The sequence below is a fragment of the Athene cunicularia genome, assembly GCF_003259725.1.
Source record: "Athene cunicularia isolate RWA chromosome 3 unlocalized genomic scaffold, athCun1 chr3_part1, whole genome shotgun sequence".
Classification (NCBI taxonomy): Eukaryota; Metazoa; Chordata; class Aves; order Strigiformes; family Strigidae; genus Athene; species Athene cunicularia.
In genome coordinates, this window is record NW_020799097.1 from 42,031,835 (window position 1) to 42,051,109 (window position 19,275).

The 19,275-nt window shown below is 37.2% G+C and overlaps 1 protein-coding gene across 6 annotated transcripts in view; it reads right to left on the minus strand.

Moving 5' to 3' along the window:
- Window positions 1-1,872: 1,872 nt before the first annotated feature.
- The window catches only part of EPHA7 (EPH receptor A7), a 167,223-nt gene continuing 149,820 nt past the window's right edge, over window positions 1,873-19,275 (minus strand). For 2 of the 6 annotated variants that reach the window (XM_026844869.1, XM_026844868.1), the window contains exons 15-17: window positions 17,726-17,919; window positions 16,460-16,615; window positions 1,873-2,813 (exon numbers count right to left, since the gene is read on the minus strand). In XM_026844869.1, the coding sequence (XP_026700670.1) occupies window positions 2,618-2,813; window positions 16,460-16,615; window positions 17,726-17,919 (546 nt within the window). In that variant the 3' untranslated portion in view covers window positions 1,873-2,617. Of the gene's footprint in view, window positions 2,814-13,153; window positions 15,277-16,459; window positions 16,616-17,725; window positions 17,920-19,275 lie in introns of those variants that run through there. The other 4 variants (XM_026844871.1, XM_026844870.1, XM_026844873.1 and 1 more) reach the window with 3 other exon arrangements.

The following is a 19,275-nucleotide window of genomic DNA, read 5'->3' on the forward strand; positions in this document are numbered from 1 at the left end:
TTTTTTTTTTTTTTTTTTTTTTTTTTTTTCCCCCAGCCTTTTTCCTTTAACACCACATGGCTACTGAGGTAGCTGGTATTAAATCCCTCCCTAAATCATGAATCCAGTTCAGTGTCTGAACTCAGAAGGTAGGACAAACTGCAGAGGTTATGCCACCTTTCTCAATTGCAATTATCTTTTTCTTTTTGATAGCAGAGGGTGGGAAGGTGCCGCACAGTGGAATCTCTCAAGGCCGAAAGATAGGTACAGCTATCTTCCATATCCTCTATCATACCAGAAGCAGGGATAAAATTATAAAAAATCTGGACCTTGGCTAAATATAATTAGCAGAAATACTAACTATGTTTTGATATTGCTTTATGCTGAGTCTTTTATTGCAAAAAGTTGTATGCAACTGAGTTAATGGGGTTCTTTCAAACATGTAAAAATGGTATGTATAAAATTCTGTGTTATGGGGAGACACTATGACACTGCTTTGCAATCTCTTTCTTTTAATATGTGGACTGTTATAAAACCTTGAGCTACACTTGATTGTAAGCGTAATTTAAGCAGGGTAGATTTTGCAAGTTGACACCATCGCTATATAATTTAAATCCAGTATTATTCCAATAATGGTGAAGAAAAATTACTGAGGTGGGCCTGATTCTTCAAGCACTGTTGAACATTGTGTTAACTGTCTATACCTGGTATGTCCTCTAGTAGCTGAAGTTTCTACATTGACAGAGTAGGTCCCGTAAACCTCACTGCTGAAATGTTATCCTGAGGTGACAAGAGTTTAATTAATTTAAGCAAAGTTCAAACTGAAGACAATAAAAAATATATACTTGGCCATTGCTGCAATTTCAGCATTCAGTAAGCCACCATTTACCAGAATCTTTCAATAAATGATGGATAAATCCAACCAGTTAAGGATTTTTAGTAATATTTCAGCTATGACTTTCAATCATCTCCTCCTTACTTAGATGAATTATCTGAATCCTATCCAGAGTCACCAAGATTTTCTTAACCAAGGCCATTGTCTCCACTAGACAATAATTAAATCATTCCAATACTGGTAAAGACTAAAAATTGATAAGGTGTCACAACAACCAACTTGATATCACTCTGTTCAAGATGAATGACTCATGCAAAGCTGTGTTACCCTGAAGGAGAAGAAAATTTACCCAGTGCTGTCCTCTAAAACTTATAAGAAAAAATACAATTAATAAGTACCTATAGTACCCTAAACTTCAGTACTTTGTGATCAGAAGTACCAACTGAAAAGTGTCTATATATGCCAAAGTAATAGAATACTCCATTAGCAGCAGTAGTCTCTCAACTGTCATATCAGTACATCTGCAAGTTATAGCTGTGTCTAAAATCAGTTTCACAGGAGACAGAAAGATCTGACCCTTTCCAGCATGCTTTCTGATAAACTTTCTCAGGAAAAACGGAAGAGGTGTGAGGATGATTTAAATGGAGACATAGTAGCAAAAAAGTGACTTCCTCTAAGTAGATCTAGTTAATGATTCTTAAAGAAGCTGGCAAAATGTGTCTTCTCAGGGAGACATAGAAACTGGTTTTGCTCTTTGCAGCCTAATCATTAGACATGTCTGACCACCGAAGCAGAGGAGAAGGAAGTGAGGAAGAGATTAAACTGGCCACTTTTCGGCTTTTCTTACTCCTGAATAATTCTTACCTTGGAAATCAGGGTAGTTTAAAATGTCTGTCAGACAAAATGGCAATTTTCCAGTTTTCTTCCAAAACCAACACCAATTTTCCAGAAGGAAAAAAAAAAAAAAAAAGCCAATCCAACATAATTAAAATAATTTACAATTTTATCATAAATTTACATGAAAAGTTATATTTTTTTTAAATGAGTGAGATCCCCTTTATATATTTCTGTAATACTGACGATTATTTTCAGCTTTAACAGAAACTGCTCAAATATTTTTCTTCCCTGTTTCCATTTCACTGTGAACATTATAATTTCTGATTCTTTCTGATCTACAATGAAAGGACATTTTAAAATGTCCTGGATTGGCTGGAGTATTATAATTTTGCTGAGTGTTTCTCAGCAAGGCCTATTTGTAAGTAGTGGCAAAGACTCCCATTGATTTGTCTGCATGAGAAGGGCTAACAGGATGGTCTCTGCTGCTTGCTACCAGCAGCAACATGAATGGGAGTAAATCTGTATCATCCCAGCTTAAACTTCTTCCCCAGCAGGATCTTTGGAAATGTTTGATTTAGCTGCTTCTCCTTCTCCTTTGCTCTTCTATATACATATTTTGTGTATAAGAAGGGAGCTAGAAAGAAGATGGGGAAGCAGGTTTATATTAGTGTGAGGAGCTTCGAGGGCAGGCTTCCAGGGCAGCTTTGCTGGCTCTTCTCTCCCTAGCAGCATCGCCACGTCCTGCTTCGCCATCCTCCTGAAATCACCATGCTCTTCAGATGTGGTCTTTCATTCTTGGCATTAGTCATAATCCTCAGTTTGTCAGGTGTGTGTTCTGGCCTCTCCCATACACCTCTGTTTACTCTTCCTCCCGTTGCCAGTCTGTTCCTCCCTTCTTCTCCATTCCTTTCCATGCTTCTTTTCTACATTTCCATTCTCTAATCCCAACTACAGTCCTTATGCGCTTTAAAAAAATGCCTCATAGCGTTCACTGTGCCTCCAAACCAATCTCATGATCTTATGGTTATAACTCTTGTTTTGCTTCCCCTTTCTGCTTCCTTTGTCTCCTGCCATTATGTCATTTCTATTCAGGCTGTCATCTCTTCTGGAAAGGGATTTTTCTTGTTCTCTGTTTTGCAAAGCACCTGGCATGTTTTTGATTCTGTCAAACAAATAATAACAACATATATGAAATTGACAGTGCAGCAGAATCCTGATATCAGGAAGTAATAGAGGCAAATTACACTATCATTGTCATTGCCATGTATACACCACTACTTGACAAAAATCGTCATCCACTAGCTAGGTAAACATCAATAAACCCAAAGATTCCCAAGCAAAGACCTCTAACATGAAGGAGATATAGTTGTGTTTCACACTGGATCTCAGTGAGCCACAGGGTTATACTTGACAATTTCAGTATTGGAAATAAAGAAACGAAATGAATGAGGTGCAGTTCTTTTCAGATGGCTGTTTGGGTATAAAATTAAGGACTGAGAGAAGATGTAGATAACTCTTTAAAACAGAGAAGCAGGAAAAGGGTGGAATGGGTGTGTTCAATTTAAACTCTGCTTAACTAAAAAAGCATACATATGGTAGCTAGATTTTATCATGTAAACTCATAAAGTAGACTCTCCTTCAGCCTAATATATTATCAGAAGCTCTCAGTATTAATGAAAAACCTTATAAAACATTTTAACTGACTTGCCTAAGTTGTTACATGATATTAGGCACCCCAACACAATGTTTATGTTACCTGTGTTGCCAAAAAAAAACCCCAGAGTTTAGAAAAGAAAAGCAAAAATAAAAGATGTGGATTTTACTGTACATTTAGTGACAGGATAGCCATATGAAATCTCTAAAACAATATAGCTTTAGGACTAACGGATGTAGGTCAGGACTGAAGAGAAATTATTTTACATATGGTTAACAATCTCTTAACTAAATTATTTGAAAATTCCTGAGAGAAAAGCAATTTATTACAGGCATTTAGAAAGGCCAATGTGGCACTAATACTAAAGAAAAATAAAACAGCAGAGGAATGTCCCCCTGCCATACCAACCAATATTCTTACAGTTGATTCCAAAATACTATCTGTCGTTCTAGCACATGGATTAGATTATTTAACAGTGTGAATCAAAAGGAAGCTACTCATTCAGGGGAAGAGCATTATTAATATATTGTAGCATACCATACATCTCTGTCACCAAACCGGACAAAATGGGAGCAGATGTTTTATGATAGGCTGAGAAGATGATTTGACAATATTAATAGCTATAATGTCTGAAGTTCAGTTAAAAAAAAAAAAAAAAAAAAAAAAAAAAAAAAAAAAAAAAAGCAAGCTAGAGGAAGAAATCTGACAGAGGGATAGAATGTTTTTTATCTGTCTCTAGTGTAGTGTCCTAGGGACTAATTTTACATGAAGGGAAGATACCAACTAAGCTAAATCTCATTTCTATTAGGGTTTTTTTTTTTTTTGCACCTGCCCTTTGAAATCCTAGTAATGTAAAGAATTCATGAGAAAAGAATGCAGCTAAAAGGAACTCTGAGAGGAGAATTCCTTTCCAAAAGGAAGATTTTTTTTGACTCTGATAGTTTCTTTTTACTATTTTGAAGGCAAGTAAGTCTTTCAGTTAGTAAAAATGATGGACATGTGAATTTATTCAAAGATAAAGGCAAATGGTAGTCACAAATAGCACTTAGATGCACAGGTATTTAAAACCTCTGGTTAATTTATATCGACTCTGTCTCTGCTGATATTTTTTGGTAAGCACCAGGATTAAGATCTCCAGATCAAGAAATTAATGAGATAGTGTATGTATACCTTGGACTGTGGTATGGCTTTACTCTGGACTGCACCTAGTTCTCACTGCCAAGTACTGGTTTCACCAGAGCAGAGACCAAGTGCAAGCTAACAAGGATGAAATGTCAGTAAATGGGAGATGAGTATCCCTGAGTGACACATGGAAAACCAATTTGATAATTTCCTTGAATCTGTATGATTTAGCTATTCATTATGATAATGCTTCATTCCTATCTGTCCTTCTGTCCAATGTCATTCCAGGCCTGGATTAGATACTCTGTCTCCCTGGAGAGATAGAAACCTGAACAATTTTAGAGAAACTGAAGGCTAACCAAAGACAGTGATAAACCAGATGACAAGCCCTGCTGAGAGCTTCAGTTCTTGGTTGGAATATCTGTACAGTTGGATTTAGTACTCATCAGATTTAGTACCATTTAGTGCTCAGCTGGATTTAGTAATCATTTACCCAGTCTTTGAAGCATGACAAAGCCATACCTGTAGTCAATAATAGAACAAAACTAACACAGGCACAAGTTACCACCCACACTGTAAATTCCACAGAAAGAAAACCCAATGAGAACTAGTTCTCAGAGGGTCCTGGGCACGCCATCACATATCCCAGCAGTAAATCTGGATGTGTCCTGAGGAAACTACTTTCAGGGATTCACAGCCCCAAACCTTCTCTGCAAGTAGAGGCCTAAATGCATCCTTTCAACAAGAAACACATGTAAAAGAAGGAGCGGAGGTCTTATGCATTTTATCTAATAGTTGAGCAATGGCTGAATGGTATGGGAAGCGCAGTGCCTGCAGATCAAGATGTTAGCTCTCCTGGGGCATGACAGGTCACTCAATCTTTTCCATGAATAAACTCCATTTTACTCCGAATAAGTCTCCTCGTTCCCAGAGAAGTGGCCTAAATACAATTTCAGAGTAAGACGGAGGGGATTTCTGGAAGGGAAAGGGGCTTCAGGAAGGAAAGAGATTGTACAGTGCAGGAAGGAATTTTGGAGGTAGTTTTGGATTAGGCTTAGCCTAACCAACCTTTTCCCAGGCAAGCAGCTGCAGCTCAAAGTGTTTGGCAATATATGAATACATACAGAGTCTCTCCATTCCCACACAGATGTTGAAAGTATCATGTTGGCCTTCTTGTAATACCTTTCCACATCCCAAAGCTGTAGAGTCTCTCTTACTCTTTCTATGCCTTTTTCCCCTAAGAGCTATGTAAAATTTCCATGTGTTGTCAGAAAAGAAGTAGGCCATTCATCAAATCACAAAAAAAAATAAGGTGAGCCTTCCTGGAAACAGAGGTAAAAGGATTCCAGACAGGTGTTACATTTCTATCAGCTATCTATCCTGAACCATGGGTAGCCATGATTCAGCTGTCAATAAGCATGAGGGGAGTCAGTCTGTTGGCTTGTTCCAGCATTTATGCTAGACAAGGAGAGAGAGTGAGCTCAGTAAGAGCTGGACGTAATCTCTGTGAGATATCTCCATACTTTCATCAAATGGCTTCTACTAATTTACATCATACTCATCTGCTTAATAATGCTCACTGACCTTAGCTAACAAGGGCTTCCATCACCAAAAGGCCTTAAATACAAACCCAATAGCAACAACACAATAGAACTTATGGTCTAAGCACTGCCAAATACAATATTCTGTTTTGCAAAAGTATTCTGCAATGGCTCAATGACAGACGTGCAGATGCATAACTGTATGCTGAGATACATGGTTTCTGTTTCTCTGGTATCTAAAGTGATGCACTGTTATTTAGATGTGAAAATTCAACCTTTAATATCATGCAACCACTTGTAAAAGCATTATGAAATATATATTATCCATTCCCCTAGGATTTTAAATTTAAATAACTTGACAGCATCTGACGTTAAAAAAAGGAGATAAATCCAGCTATACACAATCCTATTTCAAAATACAAATGTAAAAATGGTATTAGCTGCTTTGAAGGCTTATTTTATAAGAATTTCTTTTTCCTTTTCCGTAATTATTAAGATACTTTACTATATTGAAAGCAGGTAATATTTCTAGGTAATATCTTAATTATTTTTCAGCAAATAATTCAGAAGCATATAACACAAATAAAGCATTGGTTTCCATATGTTTTTCATTAATCCAGATATATTAATTTAATAAAATCCATAAGAAATAGGCTTATAATAGCATAAAAGAATGAAAAGAGACTTTTCTGCCATTCATTATAGGAAGTATAAAATCACAGAAAGTAATTCTTTCATTCCACTGCCCTGAAATAGTCCCCTCATCAGGTGTTTTGATTTCTGCCATTCAGCTTCCTTAGATTGTACTGTCAGTCGAAAGATTTGGATATTATTTTAAACATACTCCATTAGCTTGTATCATTAATGTTACTGAGCAGTTCATATGTAAGCGTGGCTGATTCAGCAGTTCTATATGCAACAACCCATACACAGAGTTTTTTAATTTTTAACACTAATGGTTTCTGCACTTACTCCTTGACCCATAGTCTGTTGATTGTAGATAGATGTTGCATTTGTTGTTGCTGGGGTACTAAATGTTCCTTCCTCACTGTCATCTTCCTCTTACCCCCCAGTGAAGCATGGGTGCTGCTAGGTCAGTATTAATGATTAATGTTAGCTGGGGAGAAATGGAAGTAGAGTGAAAAAAAAGTAGTTTCCCTCCTCATGGCTGGGGAAATATCCATCAAAAGCCAGAGGTAGCTCTGCATAAGGAAACAAACATGCACAGCTGCAGAGGGACTTTGGTGGTGTGATACTCGAGTAACTACCACAAGAAAGGTAGTCTCTGAGAGACGCCTCGATGTTAGGCAAGCAGTTCATGGGACAGGAGGCAGCTTGTGACTGAGATTTGCAACAGGCAGCACATAGTCTATCTGGGATACTTTTGCCAGTGAATAGGAAGCATCAAAGAATTTTTCTCTTATAAAATGTAGTCACTGAGGCAATTATTTATCTTGAAAAGAGCACTACAAAAAAATGCCTGAAAGCTGCCTTTTTTTTTTTTTTTTTCTTTCTTCCCCACCCCCTTTCCTGCTCTTGGCAGTGGATGAACTGGTTCATGTAGGGTAGCTATATAGTAAGGCACAGCCTTTCTCTTATCAATAGCAATCAGCCACTTGTCCATAGTACTGAGGTCCAGTAATATTAAAGGAAAATCCTCATTCAGAATCCCTCTCAGTGCCTTGATGGCCCAATTTCTTCCTGTAGACATACTGTCCTGGATTTGAATTTAAACCTGTCTTCTTCTCCAGCAGCCCATGAGGGTACAAACACTAGCTACTGGGGAAGAAGACACTGCTATCCTTTCCCACTCAGAGACTCCCCTTGCTCCATCCAATATCATTCTCCTCTTCTATTGTCTGGACCCATCTTACTCTTTCACAGACCTCACATGGAAGCACCAGTGCTTCCAAGACCAAAAATTAAATGGTGAAGACTTGGTCTAATTCTGTTACATAATTTATTTTTTGCATGTTTATTCTTCTGGACTCATAGAGTTTGCATTTGTGGTCTAGTTTCAGTGACAGTGACTAAGGATATCTGCTACCCAGAAAGCTCCATAGTTTGGTTAGTGGAGCGTTTTACAATGTGAAAGCTGCACACACAGACTTCCCATAGACCCACCTCTTTCACTTTCTCAACAAAATCCTAACCACCACTTAAAAACTGCTATGTCCGAGTGGCCTTCAGGAGCCATTTGGATGATTTTACTAAGTTTATTCCAGGCAAATCAGATTTCTCATGCAGTTTACTATGTGCAACCTCAGTGGGAGAACATATTTAATTTATGGCTGTGACTGAAAAGAACACTCTGGAAAGAACCAGTTTGAGATTCCTGCACCTTCTTACTCTTAAACTACACATGCATTCTTGGCATAGGTTGTTTGGTCCCTGAGGAAAGGAAATTGAAATGTTTTCCAGGAGACATCTTAAAAATGGAGAAGCAGCCCATCAGGAAGCCAATGGAAGCTGGCATAGTAAGACAGGTTGAATGATAGTCAAGAAATTGCCTGAGTAATGTTTCTACAGACATGAAATATGTGGATACATTCTACCTATCACCCTTCAGTTTAGCCTCTTTCAAGCTAGATTTGGTCATCCTAGTAAAATTAACAGATGATTTTTCTTCTCAGAGAGATGGCATCTTTGGAGCAGGAAGTTTACTTCTTTATGTAAGAGATAAACTCATGGTTTTCTTGGTAAATCTAAGGAAATAATCAGAAGAGAATGTCTATTGAACTTGATAGACCTTACAGACTCCTGAATAGTTCTTCCTCTTTTATCACAAAAGAGGAAAGCTTTAGTTATGGACTTGGGGCTATAACGTCTCCAGTTTATAAATGACTTGAAATACTCAAGAGTCATGAAATTCTAATACCAGTAGCACATAATTCTTTGGGCATAGCTATGGCTTAACCACTGAGTGTGTTTCTCAGTGTTAGCTACATTATGATTCATCAGATTATTTCTAAATTGTAGTTTTTAATTATTAGTATTAATTATTATTAGCATATTACCACCACAGTTCTACAACTGGTTATTTGGTTCAATTAAATACAGCAGCCTTGGTCCATGGATGAATAGATTTTCTGTTCCTGATTGAGCTCTTCTGGCACTGGGCATTATATCTTGTTATGTCCAAAACTCATTTGGCTGGCTACACAAGTTTTGCATGGCTGTATCGCATATATTTTCAGAGTCTATCAAGACATCAACTACTTTTTGACTTGTGGTTCTTTCTTGGCCACTCTAACCAGGTGTTAATTTCACCCAATACTTAAAGACTTAATCTATCTTTACCCCAGACTTAAAGAATACGACTCTAAAACCTTCTAAGAGTAAATATCATCAGAGTTCATGTTTTCTTTTCATGCTTTTAATGTAAAATTCTCCTTTCATGTCTTTCAAGTCTGCTTGAATGAGCTGTGTACTACCAGTTGCTTTCCCATCTGTCTCAATTTAGTCACTGACAAATTCCAATCTGGCCTGAGGAAAAATCAGAGTGCTGAAACCACTCCACATCAGATTATTAGATATATTTTATTAACAGTGTCTCTTTACTTAAACAAAAAATCTTGACAATCCTTAACTCCCCTGCCAGCAACGTCTTAGGGAGCCCTGCAAGTTAGACTCACATATTCTGAATGGCTTCACACATCTCTCTATCCATTCCCTCCCATCTTCTGACTCTTCACCAGGTACAAAAGTGAGGGTTTTCCTCATATTATGAGGGTTTCATAATCTCGCTGGACATAACCTACACAGTCTGTACAGCATATAAACTCCACAAGACTCCTTTCACTTTCAAACCGCCTAACCTTTACACATCCTGAAAGTGCACTGAGAATTTCATGGATATTATAGATGTACTAATTTTGTCCTTTAGCCTGTCCCAACAGACTTTAGTCTAAATGCATGTGTTAATTATACTAACTTAAAAATCTCACAGAATCAAATCCAGAGAGGAAGAACTCTCACAAATGTAGCTTGCATTCTGCCACCACTCTTTTGTCATGATATTGTAGATTTTATGCCTACGGTTTAATCTCTTACATTTTTCAAATTCTTGTATGGAATGTGTTACAGAAGTGGTGAGCCCCGTCATACTTTGGGTTTCACAGGTAATTTGTTGGATTGGGCTTTTCTTTCTTTGTTTTTATGGGTTTTTTTCCAAACTTTTTGTATTCCCCTCCCCCTTCCCCATCACTCCCCAATCCTTTTTGCAGTAAATTTAATTACAGAACTGTCTATTCCCAAGTAAATAAAAGGCATCACTATGCAAACAATAAAGATTTCTGTTTAAAAGTAATTGTTGGCTACATTTGACAACTCTTAAGTGAATAGGAGAGAAAATATAGGCTGCTGCCCAGAATTTCTTGTTTTACTAGAAATTAGTTTGAGGCTAAGACTTTTGAGTAGTCTTGCGAATCCCAAATCTACCATCTACAAGTCCATTCCAAGCTGGCTGGGGAAAAAAATTTGCCTGTTCCTAACACATCCATTAGTTAATTCATCAGAAATACAATCCTAACAGGTCCTGAACATGCGGAAAACCTGCTGTGCTAGTTGCTCAGCAAATCATAGCACCAACTGCCTGAATACCCCTGCAGCACCTGCTGCCAGAATTACTGTGAGGCAAGAACTTGTATTGTACTTTTCTTAAACTGGACTTGTCATCCTGTCTGGGAATTGTTTTCTTCAACAAGTACAACGTCACTTGTTTAAAAGCAAACAAACAAATAAACCAACAAAAAAACCCCACCAAAACCCAAGGGCATATCATGAGCATATAACGTTCTAACTTCATGCAGGGAAGGAATGCATTAAGGATGTGTTAGCTCTAACATGTCATATATATATATATATATATATATATATTTATAAAAGATGAAATGACCCTTTTTTGGCTGAGTTGGCCTTCACTCCTCACACACAGCCAGTGGACTGCTTCACGCCATACTGGGCAACAGAATGCTGGCCAAACCTGCCATTGTGGCAGGGTGTCTCGGCATCACTTAGTATTATGGCTGTAGTGACATGATCACCGTCTCAGTAGTAACCCGAAAGTCTTGGAATTTAAATCGTTCTCAAAATTGTTATATATGAATTATTTAGAAAGTTAAGGACAAATTATTATTTTTTTTATTTCAACTACTAATCAATAAATGTAAAAAAATACCAACAACAAAACAAAAATAAACCCCTTCATCCCCCACATTAAAGCAATAGGTTTTGTAACATTCAAAACAGTGAAACTATTTACCGTATATTAGTATCAGTGGAGAAAAGCAAATTTAATTTAAAATCATTTTTTCAAACTCCCTCAGTGGATGCCAGATAATTCCAGCTTAAACAATATAAAAACTCATTTTAAATGGAGAATAATACAGACAAAGCTCAATTATTGAGATATGAAGGGCAACATTCAATTTGAGATACATTTAAGCATCTTTGCCTCCTGGAGAATTTTACATGACAAGGCTTTAGATAAACATGGTTTTGAAAACAGCAACTATCATATCTGATCACATAACCTCTGGACTGAAGCAGTATGTCAGCAAATATTTCTGATTATTTAAAATATTAAATAACTGTAATTTACTAGGCAGGTCTTCCTCAGAACAATCACAGGTTTTTTCAAGAATTAATACCCATATACAAAAAGCATTTAGATGATCTGGTACAAATCTCCGAATTAAAAAAAAAAAAAAAAAATCACCTCTCTCTGTGATAAAGCCCAGTTTAATTACATTCTGGGACATATTACTAGTGGAGGAGCTACCTTTCTATGACACTCAGCTTGTGGGGGAAACTGTAGCAGCCAAGGACATATAGGGTAGGAATCAGCTCATCTAACTTTAACTATCTAGACGTTAGATGCCTAACTTAAGCGAATCATCTGGGTTCCCTCTACAGGTAATGGAGCTAAGCATTCCCAGAGGGAGATTCATCCTGCTTGTCTTAGGCATCTCTCTTTTATATGCTTGTAGATGTATAAAGTCAAGAAAGATAAGCCTCACTGACAGCCTGATAATCTGTCTTTAATGATGCACAATTTTGAAATTCAATGAAATTAAGCCAGAACTGAGATAATGTCTTTGTCTCATCATTTAGCCTTTAATTCCTCCTCTGACCCAACTTTATCCTCAGTTCCTCCCATGAACATCAACTTTCTCCAGCATTTTATTACTCTTACACTGGACTATGTTTTCCTGGAACCTGGGGAACTGCAACCAATGTCAATATGTTGCTGCTCTACCAGTTACAAACCCATTTACATGCATGTGCTCTAAATTGCAGTAATGTTCTGAACAGATGGATACATTAGAAATATTGATAGTGATTGTGCTTTCTGGGTCTACTCTACCACTTTCAAATGTGTAAAAATCTGTGGCAACATTAAGGCAGTCAAGGTATATAGACGAATGCTAAAAAATATTTACTATTCAAAGAAGATGGCTTAAATCAAAGAAGGAAAAATAAGGAAGAAATACGAGGGCGCTCACTTTTACATGTGTGAGCCCGGGTCACCACACATGCTTTGAGGCCTCTGTGCTTCAGAATATTGAACAGGTCCTAAAGGTGAAGCTTGGCCTCAACTCTCTTGCATTTAGTGTTTGTGGGTTCTCAGCAATACCAGCATTGCTGCATTGCACCTTTAATCTCCAAGCCCTTAGAAACAGTAGCTAAGATTTATAAGGAAGCAGGTGTCTGAACTGACTCCTAAATTGATAGCCGGGTGCCTAAAGAATCAGCAAAACTGACAAGCACCCTGTACAGTTGCCCACAGATGCTCACCCCAGTAGTGAGGCACTTAGCATTTGTTATAACACAAACCAGATGTTTATTAATTAAGTGTTCCAATGGCTACTTGGAGTGCCTTGGCCAAGTGCTTGTGTGCACTAATTTCAACATTGGGCATGCAGTCTACTCTGCATCTTACTTCTACAGCATTTCTAGAAAATTAATTTTAATTGTTAAAAAACCATCTTGAGCTGCATACATGAAAATAACTCCATTTCTACTGAATGAAAATCTAGTACGAAATAAGAATATTCACCTTTTTTTTCTTACTCTGCCCAAATCCAGGCAATAAATTAGGCTTCTCAGCATGACTGTAAAGTGCTGTGAATTGTATAAACAATCATATATGGACACTGAAAAATAACCCTTATGCACATTGCATTATAGTTCCAAAAATATATTTACAGTCTATTACAAAGATTACAAATGGAAGTGTCTATGTAACGGGATTAAGCTAGTTAAAAGCTTTTTACAGATTTTCTTCAACAAAGGCAGGGAGGACAAAAAATTAGTGTAACCAAACTGATTTTTCTAATGAAACAAATAAATAAAATGACAAATATAACACTGTACAGTGATCTAAAAACAGGGAGAAAAAAGGAGGGGAAAATGATGCATTTAAGTTTTTGATAACTATCTTTGGTCCTAAATGTGGGAAAACACATTATGTAGCACTGAATATACATGTTTGTATGTGATGCTCTGCAAGTAAAATAGAAAAATATAGTGCATTTTCAATGTATTCAGAGCTCACTACACATAAATGTGTGTACAAAACAAGACAGTATAAATAAAATTTACAAGTTTTACAAAGGAACATTTACAGGGTTTTTCTTTTGTTTTTATTTTTTTTGTGTGGATGCCCACGTTATCAAACAAGACCAATTTTATGACTGATCCCTGGGATCTTTCTCTATCAAAATCAATAGAAGCAGCCCAATTCTCTTTGGAAGTACAGCATTTCATTGCTGGGGTAGTTCACAATTTTCAAATTATTTTTAAAGCATTTCTCTCTGGTTCATATACATTCCTGCAGTATCTGTAAAGACACCGTTCATTATTGCTTATGGTTGTCAAATATTTTAATCAAACAATATTCATATGTAAGTAAATGGTGTAAAAAGATATTCCACTGAGCAACTACTCTTGCATCTGCATTCCTGATGAATGACTCTTGTGTCTGTGTGAGCACGCACACGCGTATTCGTTCAGAGCAGCAAAAGCTTGTAAAAAAATTGAAAATTCTGAACTGCCCCTTGCCTCATGCTCTACAGTTCTCACATAAAATCTATGTCCTTATTCTGACAGCTGGACTGCCTACGGCTTAAACTCATATAAAATATATGCCAGCTATTTCTCTCAGATTTGCTAATGCAGAGTATTGAAAAAAAATGTGATGTGCTCAGATTAAATGGTTTAGGTAACACTGGAGAACTGTACCTGTATTCTGAGACACTCCTACAATCACTTGTCCATTCAATGCAGTGTCTCAGCAGGTTTACAGTTGTAGATCTACATCTTAGAATATATCTCACTTTAATTCTAGTCCATTAAAATAATCTTGCAAACAATTTTCTAAAAGTGCCTAGAACTACTTAGGGGTCATTATTGCTTTTCTTTTTTCTTTTTTTTTTTTTTCTTTTTCTCTTTTATTTTCTTTTAAAAGATAGTATATGTGTAATCTTAAAAAATTCTTTAAAAAATATCAGAGCTCTTGGCAACTTGCATTTCCTGACTCCCTGCCAATTAGCTAGCCATGTCAATACGGTGCTGATTTAACAAAAGTAAATGGCATAAAAGGATACCAAAGTTCGGACAGATATACATTGCTTGGTCATGCTTCTTAGATCTCTAGGAACTCAAATAATCCTTCAGAGGTACCCAGTGTAGTAATGTGTCATAGAATTAGCACTAAAAAGGTCCAAAGATATAAACATCATACTAAAAGAAAGTCTTTATGAAGAATAAACACAAATGATTAAAAAAAGATTCAGAAATCACAGATTTAAGGAAAATATTTTGTTGAATTCAACAATAATATCATGATTTTATCTGACAAATATATTCTTTTTTAAATTTTTATGTACATTTAAAAAGTCTATTAGATAAAAAGGAGGTTAGAGAGCTCAAGGTGTTTGTATGTTTATTCAGGTAGTACTTTGTTTATTGTCACTGCTGTTTTCCTTGCCACCACTGGTGGATCCTAATTCCCTTTTCATAAATTCTGGTGGCACTTAGGAGTTCAAGTCTGTAGGTGCTTCTTGTAGCTCTTCTATTCACTGCAGGAAGGACCCAGGAAATCAAGTGTCTTCTAGCAGCACTTCATATATAGTGAAGGCCAGTGCTGTTCTCTCAGTCTGTCACCTCCCTCATAAGGGAGAAATGTCTATCACACTTGGATGCCAGTGCCGTGTAAATGTAGCATTTGTGCTCTCATAGTCTGAATGCTGCTCATGATTTTCTTTTGATGACCAACCAACGTGATCCCTAAACTCATCACATCCCTGGGGAAGATAAATGCGTACATTGTTAATTTTTCAACTTAAGACTGCTATTGTATGGTATTCAACTGTGAGTCAAAGCTACGTAGTGGTCTGGACTACAGGTTTCTAATATTGAAGCTACACTGGAACCTCAGTTCAGTACTGTGAAGTACATACAGGCACTGTTCAACTTTTCAGCGAGGAGTGCAATGACATGGCAAGTGTCATGTAAGTACACTGCATGTGTCTCCACATCTGAGAATAAGGCCAGTATGGTTTGCACTACACTAATCTTTTATTGTGGCCTTTTAAGACACCCGAAGAAAGAGACACCTCTCTTAAAATACTCTGGGTGGCTTTCAGGACAAAGTTATGTATAAATACGAGATTTTGGGGATCACATTCTGCTTCCTAAAGAGTTGCCTGGGGAAGCTCTTTGCATATTGACCCGTACCCATCATGCAAATGGAAGAGGAGCAGCTGTTTCAATTCCACTGCTACTAGTGCTACTGACCTAGTAGAAGCTTGTGGGCTCTGATGACAGTTCCCAAGCTATAGGCTGAGGCCTCTAGTGATACCAGACAGGTAAGAGTACGGTTGCAAACTTGAGAATATTGTTTAGAAACTTGTTTAGAAAACCACTGCTCTCTGTACGAGGAATTACATGTGTTTGGCAACCACCAGGACAAAAACATTGTTTGCAGGGTTGTCAAGAAGACCTGTTTAAGATGGCAGTACCAATACAGGCCATGCTTGCCTTCAGAAAATTGTTTTGCTTCTATAGACTTTTATCCTGATGAAAAGTCATTTCTTGCAGGACACAGACAGCCTCCAGTCAATTAGAAGAAAATTCCACATATTCCTAGTACACATCTGGAGAAAGGTACCAATTAGGTAGTGGAGGCAAAGTGATTATTTTCCTACACATACGTACTTTGAAATGGGCCACATTCTCCCTCAAATTCAAGCCTCTTGGTGTTATTTCAATTGGTCTCAAAAGCAAGGAAAAAAAGGGATGCCACACACAGGTAGCAGGGTATTTGCCCTTTCATGGGATGCTATAACATCATCAGCTTCTAAACCGGATGACTTAACCCCAAGTACCATGTTTGTACTCAGAGTAAAGTTTTGGTGTTGAACATTGTGTATTATTTTACCTAGAAATTCCCTAAATGCAAGTTAAACATGCCCAGTACTAACTTACTCAATAGTCATCCTGGCAACTGATTCAAGAGAGTTGTAGCCTGCTGCTGTGAAATTATCCTTATATCTTTCCATCTTAATAGCTTGTAACCATTCGCCTACGGAGCAGAAAGTGGTAAAATCGGGAGTGTTCTGGTCCAGAAGAGGGCTAATTGGTCTACGGAGAAGGAAAAAGGAAAGTAAGTTGTTTCCAAAGAGAGTAAAACATTAGGGAGTATTTAGCAAGGTGAGAGTCAAATAAGTTTGGGTTATTAAAAATGTCAAGAATAGAAAGTAATAGGCCTTTATACACAATTTAGAGTAATTTGTGAATAGCTCTTGACTACTCTGTAGCTCACAATATGTACTTCCTAAGCTTATTCATTTAAAAGATGAAAGGTCAGAGTGAGCAAAATCAGCCTGATGGACTATTGTTATCAACATAAAATCAACCTTATTACCTAGCATGACAGCAGCTGCAACTAAAGTTGCTGAGTAAAATGAAGATGGTATTCTTTTAAGCATCTTAGAAAGTGTATTAGTAGCTATTCCCATTATTCAATTGGATGGGACAAAACAAAGACAAGGAAAGAGCAGAGACACAAAGTAAGTTGCTTAAGGTCACACAGCAAATCAGTCAGTAGAAGAACAGGGAGCAGAACACAGGCCAGTTGATTCCCTAGTGCAGTGATCTAGCTAGCAGAACAAAAGATTACCACTATTAAATAATTCACCTGAAATTTATGAAGAAGCCATTAAAAGCTACACAATGAAATACAGTGAGATGCAATCACTGAAAGGAGTTAAAGACAGAAAATGAAAGGTAAAAATCTAGAGTGTAGCATGTCAAAGTACACTGGCCAAGCATGAGTATTATTAATTACTATTTCTACTGTAGCAGTGCCTAGGGCAAGGGATGCATCATATAAAACTACAATAGATGATGATCCTTGCCCTCTAGACTTCACAATTTTAAGAAACAAGGAAAACAAAGGCTGCTAGTGGTGAGAGCATGGAAAGAGTGATGAGTGGGCAGTAGTTTACTGAGAAATGTGTTAGTTCCATGATATTTACCCGCTTAATTTTGGTTATTTTTTAAAAATTCCTTTTTGGCTTTGTTCAGCATGGTAAAAAAGAAGGTCATATGAGGAAGGTAAGAACGGGGAACAGAAGGAAGAAGAAACTGAGACACATGGAGTAGGTATGAACTGGAACTAGCCACCAAGCATGACATCCAGAACCCAGCCACGTGCACCATAATAAGAACACACATTACAGCTTCTCTTACCTGCTACAGGTTCCAAGTGGGGTTTTCAAGCTGTTTGGGTTTCTAATCATTTTGTCCAGAATACCAACTATCTGCTCAAACTTTGGCCTTTCACCGCGTTCCTTCTGCCAACAATCTAGCATCAGCTGGTGCAGTCCTGCTGGGCAATCCATGGGTGCTGGCAAACGATAGCCTTCTTCGATTGCTTTTATAACCTAGTAGCCAACATAGTTAATCATTTTTCATCAAGGGATATTTAAGGAATATATATTGCTACCCGATTCAAGAAAAAAATCAATAAACTAAAATTTGCCATAGTGTTGCAAAAATATGAATCTGTTGCTTTGACACTTGCTTTCATGTTTTCAAATAATTTCCCTGACTTTATCTTTGGGCTTATTAAGCATATTGTTGTATATGTGCAGAACATAGCTATATTACCTAGTCAAGTGAGCAGCAGGGAACAACAATTAAATTCACCAAGGGAGCAACAGATAGATTGATAAATGGAGTTATTTCAGAAAGCATTATTACTTGCCCCAAGGCTTTTATGAGTGTGTGGTAGAAGCAACTCACTTGTAAATGGATAGGGATCTGTGCATGCACATATAAAATACAAAAAGCCTGAAGATATTATAAAAGGATCCAAGAAAAATGTTTAGCAGACATAAATTGTCAGGCAAAAAGTTGTATGCTATGTCTAGCCATGTTATATTACTGATAAAGTAGCAAAAATGTGCCACATGAGAGAGGAAGACCTGGCTGAATGGTATTTTAATATATCACCTAAACAGAAAGTTAGATTTAATAAGACATGCTGCTAGATGATGATATGATCGAAGGAGAGTGTAAATGTCTGAACCAAGAATTACACCCACCCATTGACTTCCTTAGACAAGTCCATTTGGATTTAAGTAAAAAATAAAAATGGGTAAAGTAAAATCACAGGCAACTGCTGTAAACCTTGAGGGCAGGATAAGAAAGCACATCAGGAAGCAAGGCAGATAAGAAAGGCTTGTGAAAAAGCGCTAAAAAAAACATTCATGGGGGATTTCAAGTATACTGACATTGACTGACATAGAAGTATTAGAATTGCTAAGGAAGGGTGCTTGTTCCTGAAGGGAAGTGCATAGGACTGTCTTCTCCCTTGGACTGTATAGAAAGCAAGATCAGAAGAAGCTGTTCTGGATGTAGCCCTAGGAAGTAGATCTGGTATGATAAAGTTGGTGAATATCCAGGGTTTAGTGAAAATAATAAACTCAGATAGAAAATATTCCATTGGTTGTGTGAGAAAATGCAAAAGCAGTGGGCTGCAAAGTAGACAGAACTGCAAAGAATACAAAATGACCTTCAAAAATCTGGCTGAAATCCATGATTGCATCAAAACCTTTTGCAGAAAAGAAGTTTTGTGAAAAGAGGAGGCATAGCTCAGTGGTAGGGCACTTACTGCAGGTTTGTGTCACAGAATGTCCTTCCGACCTCAGAAAAGTTGCCTCATCTCCCTGGGCCTCAGCTTTCTATCTGAACATTTAGAATGACAGTCCTGTCCTACAACTCAAAAATGATGGAGA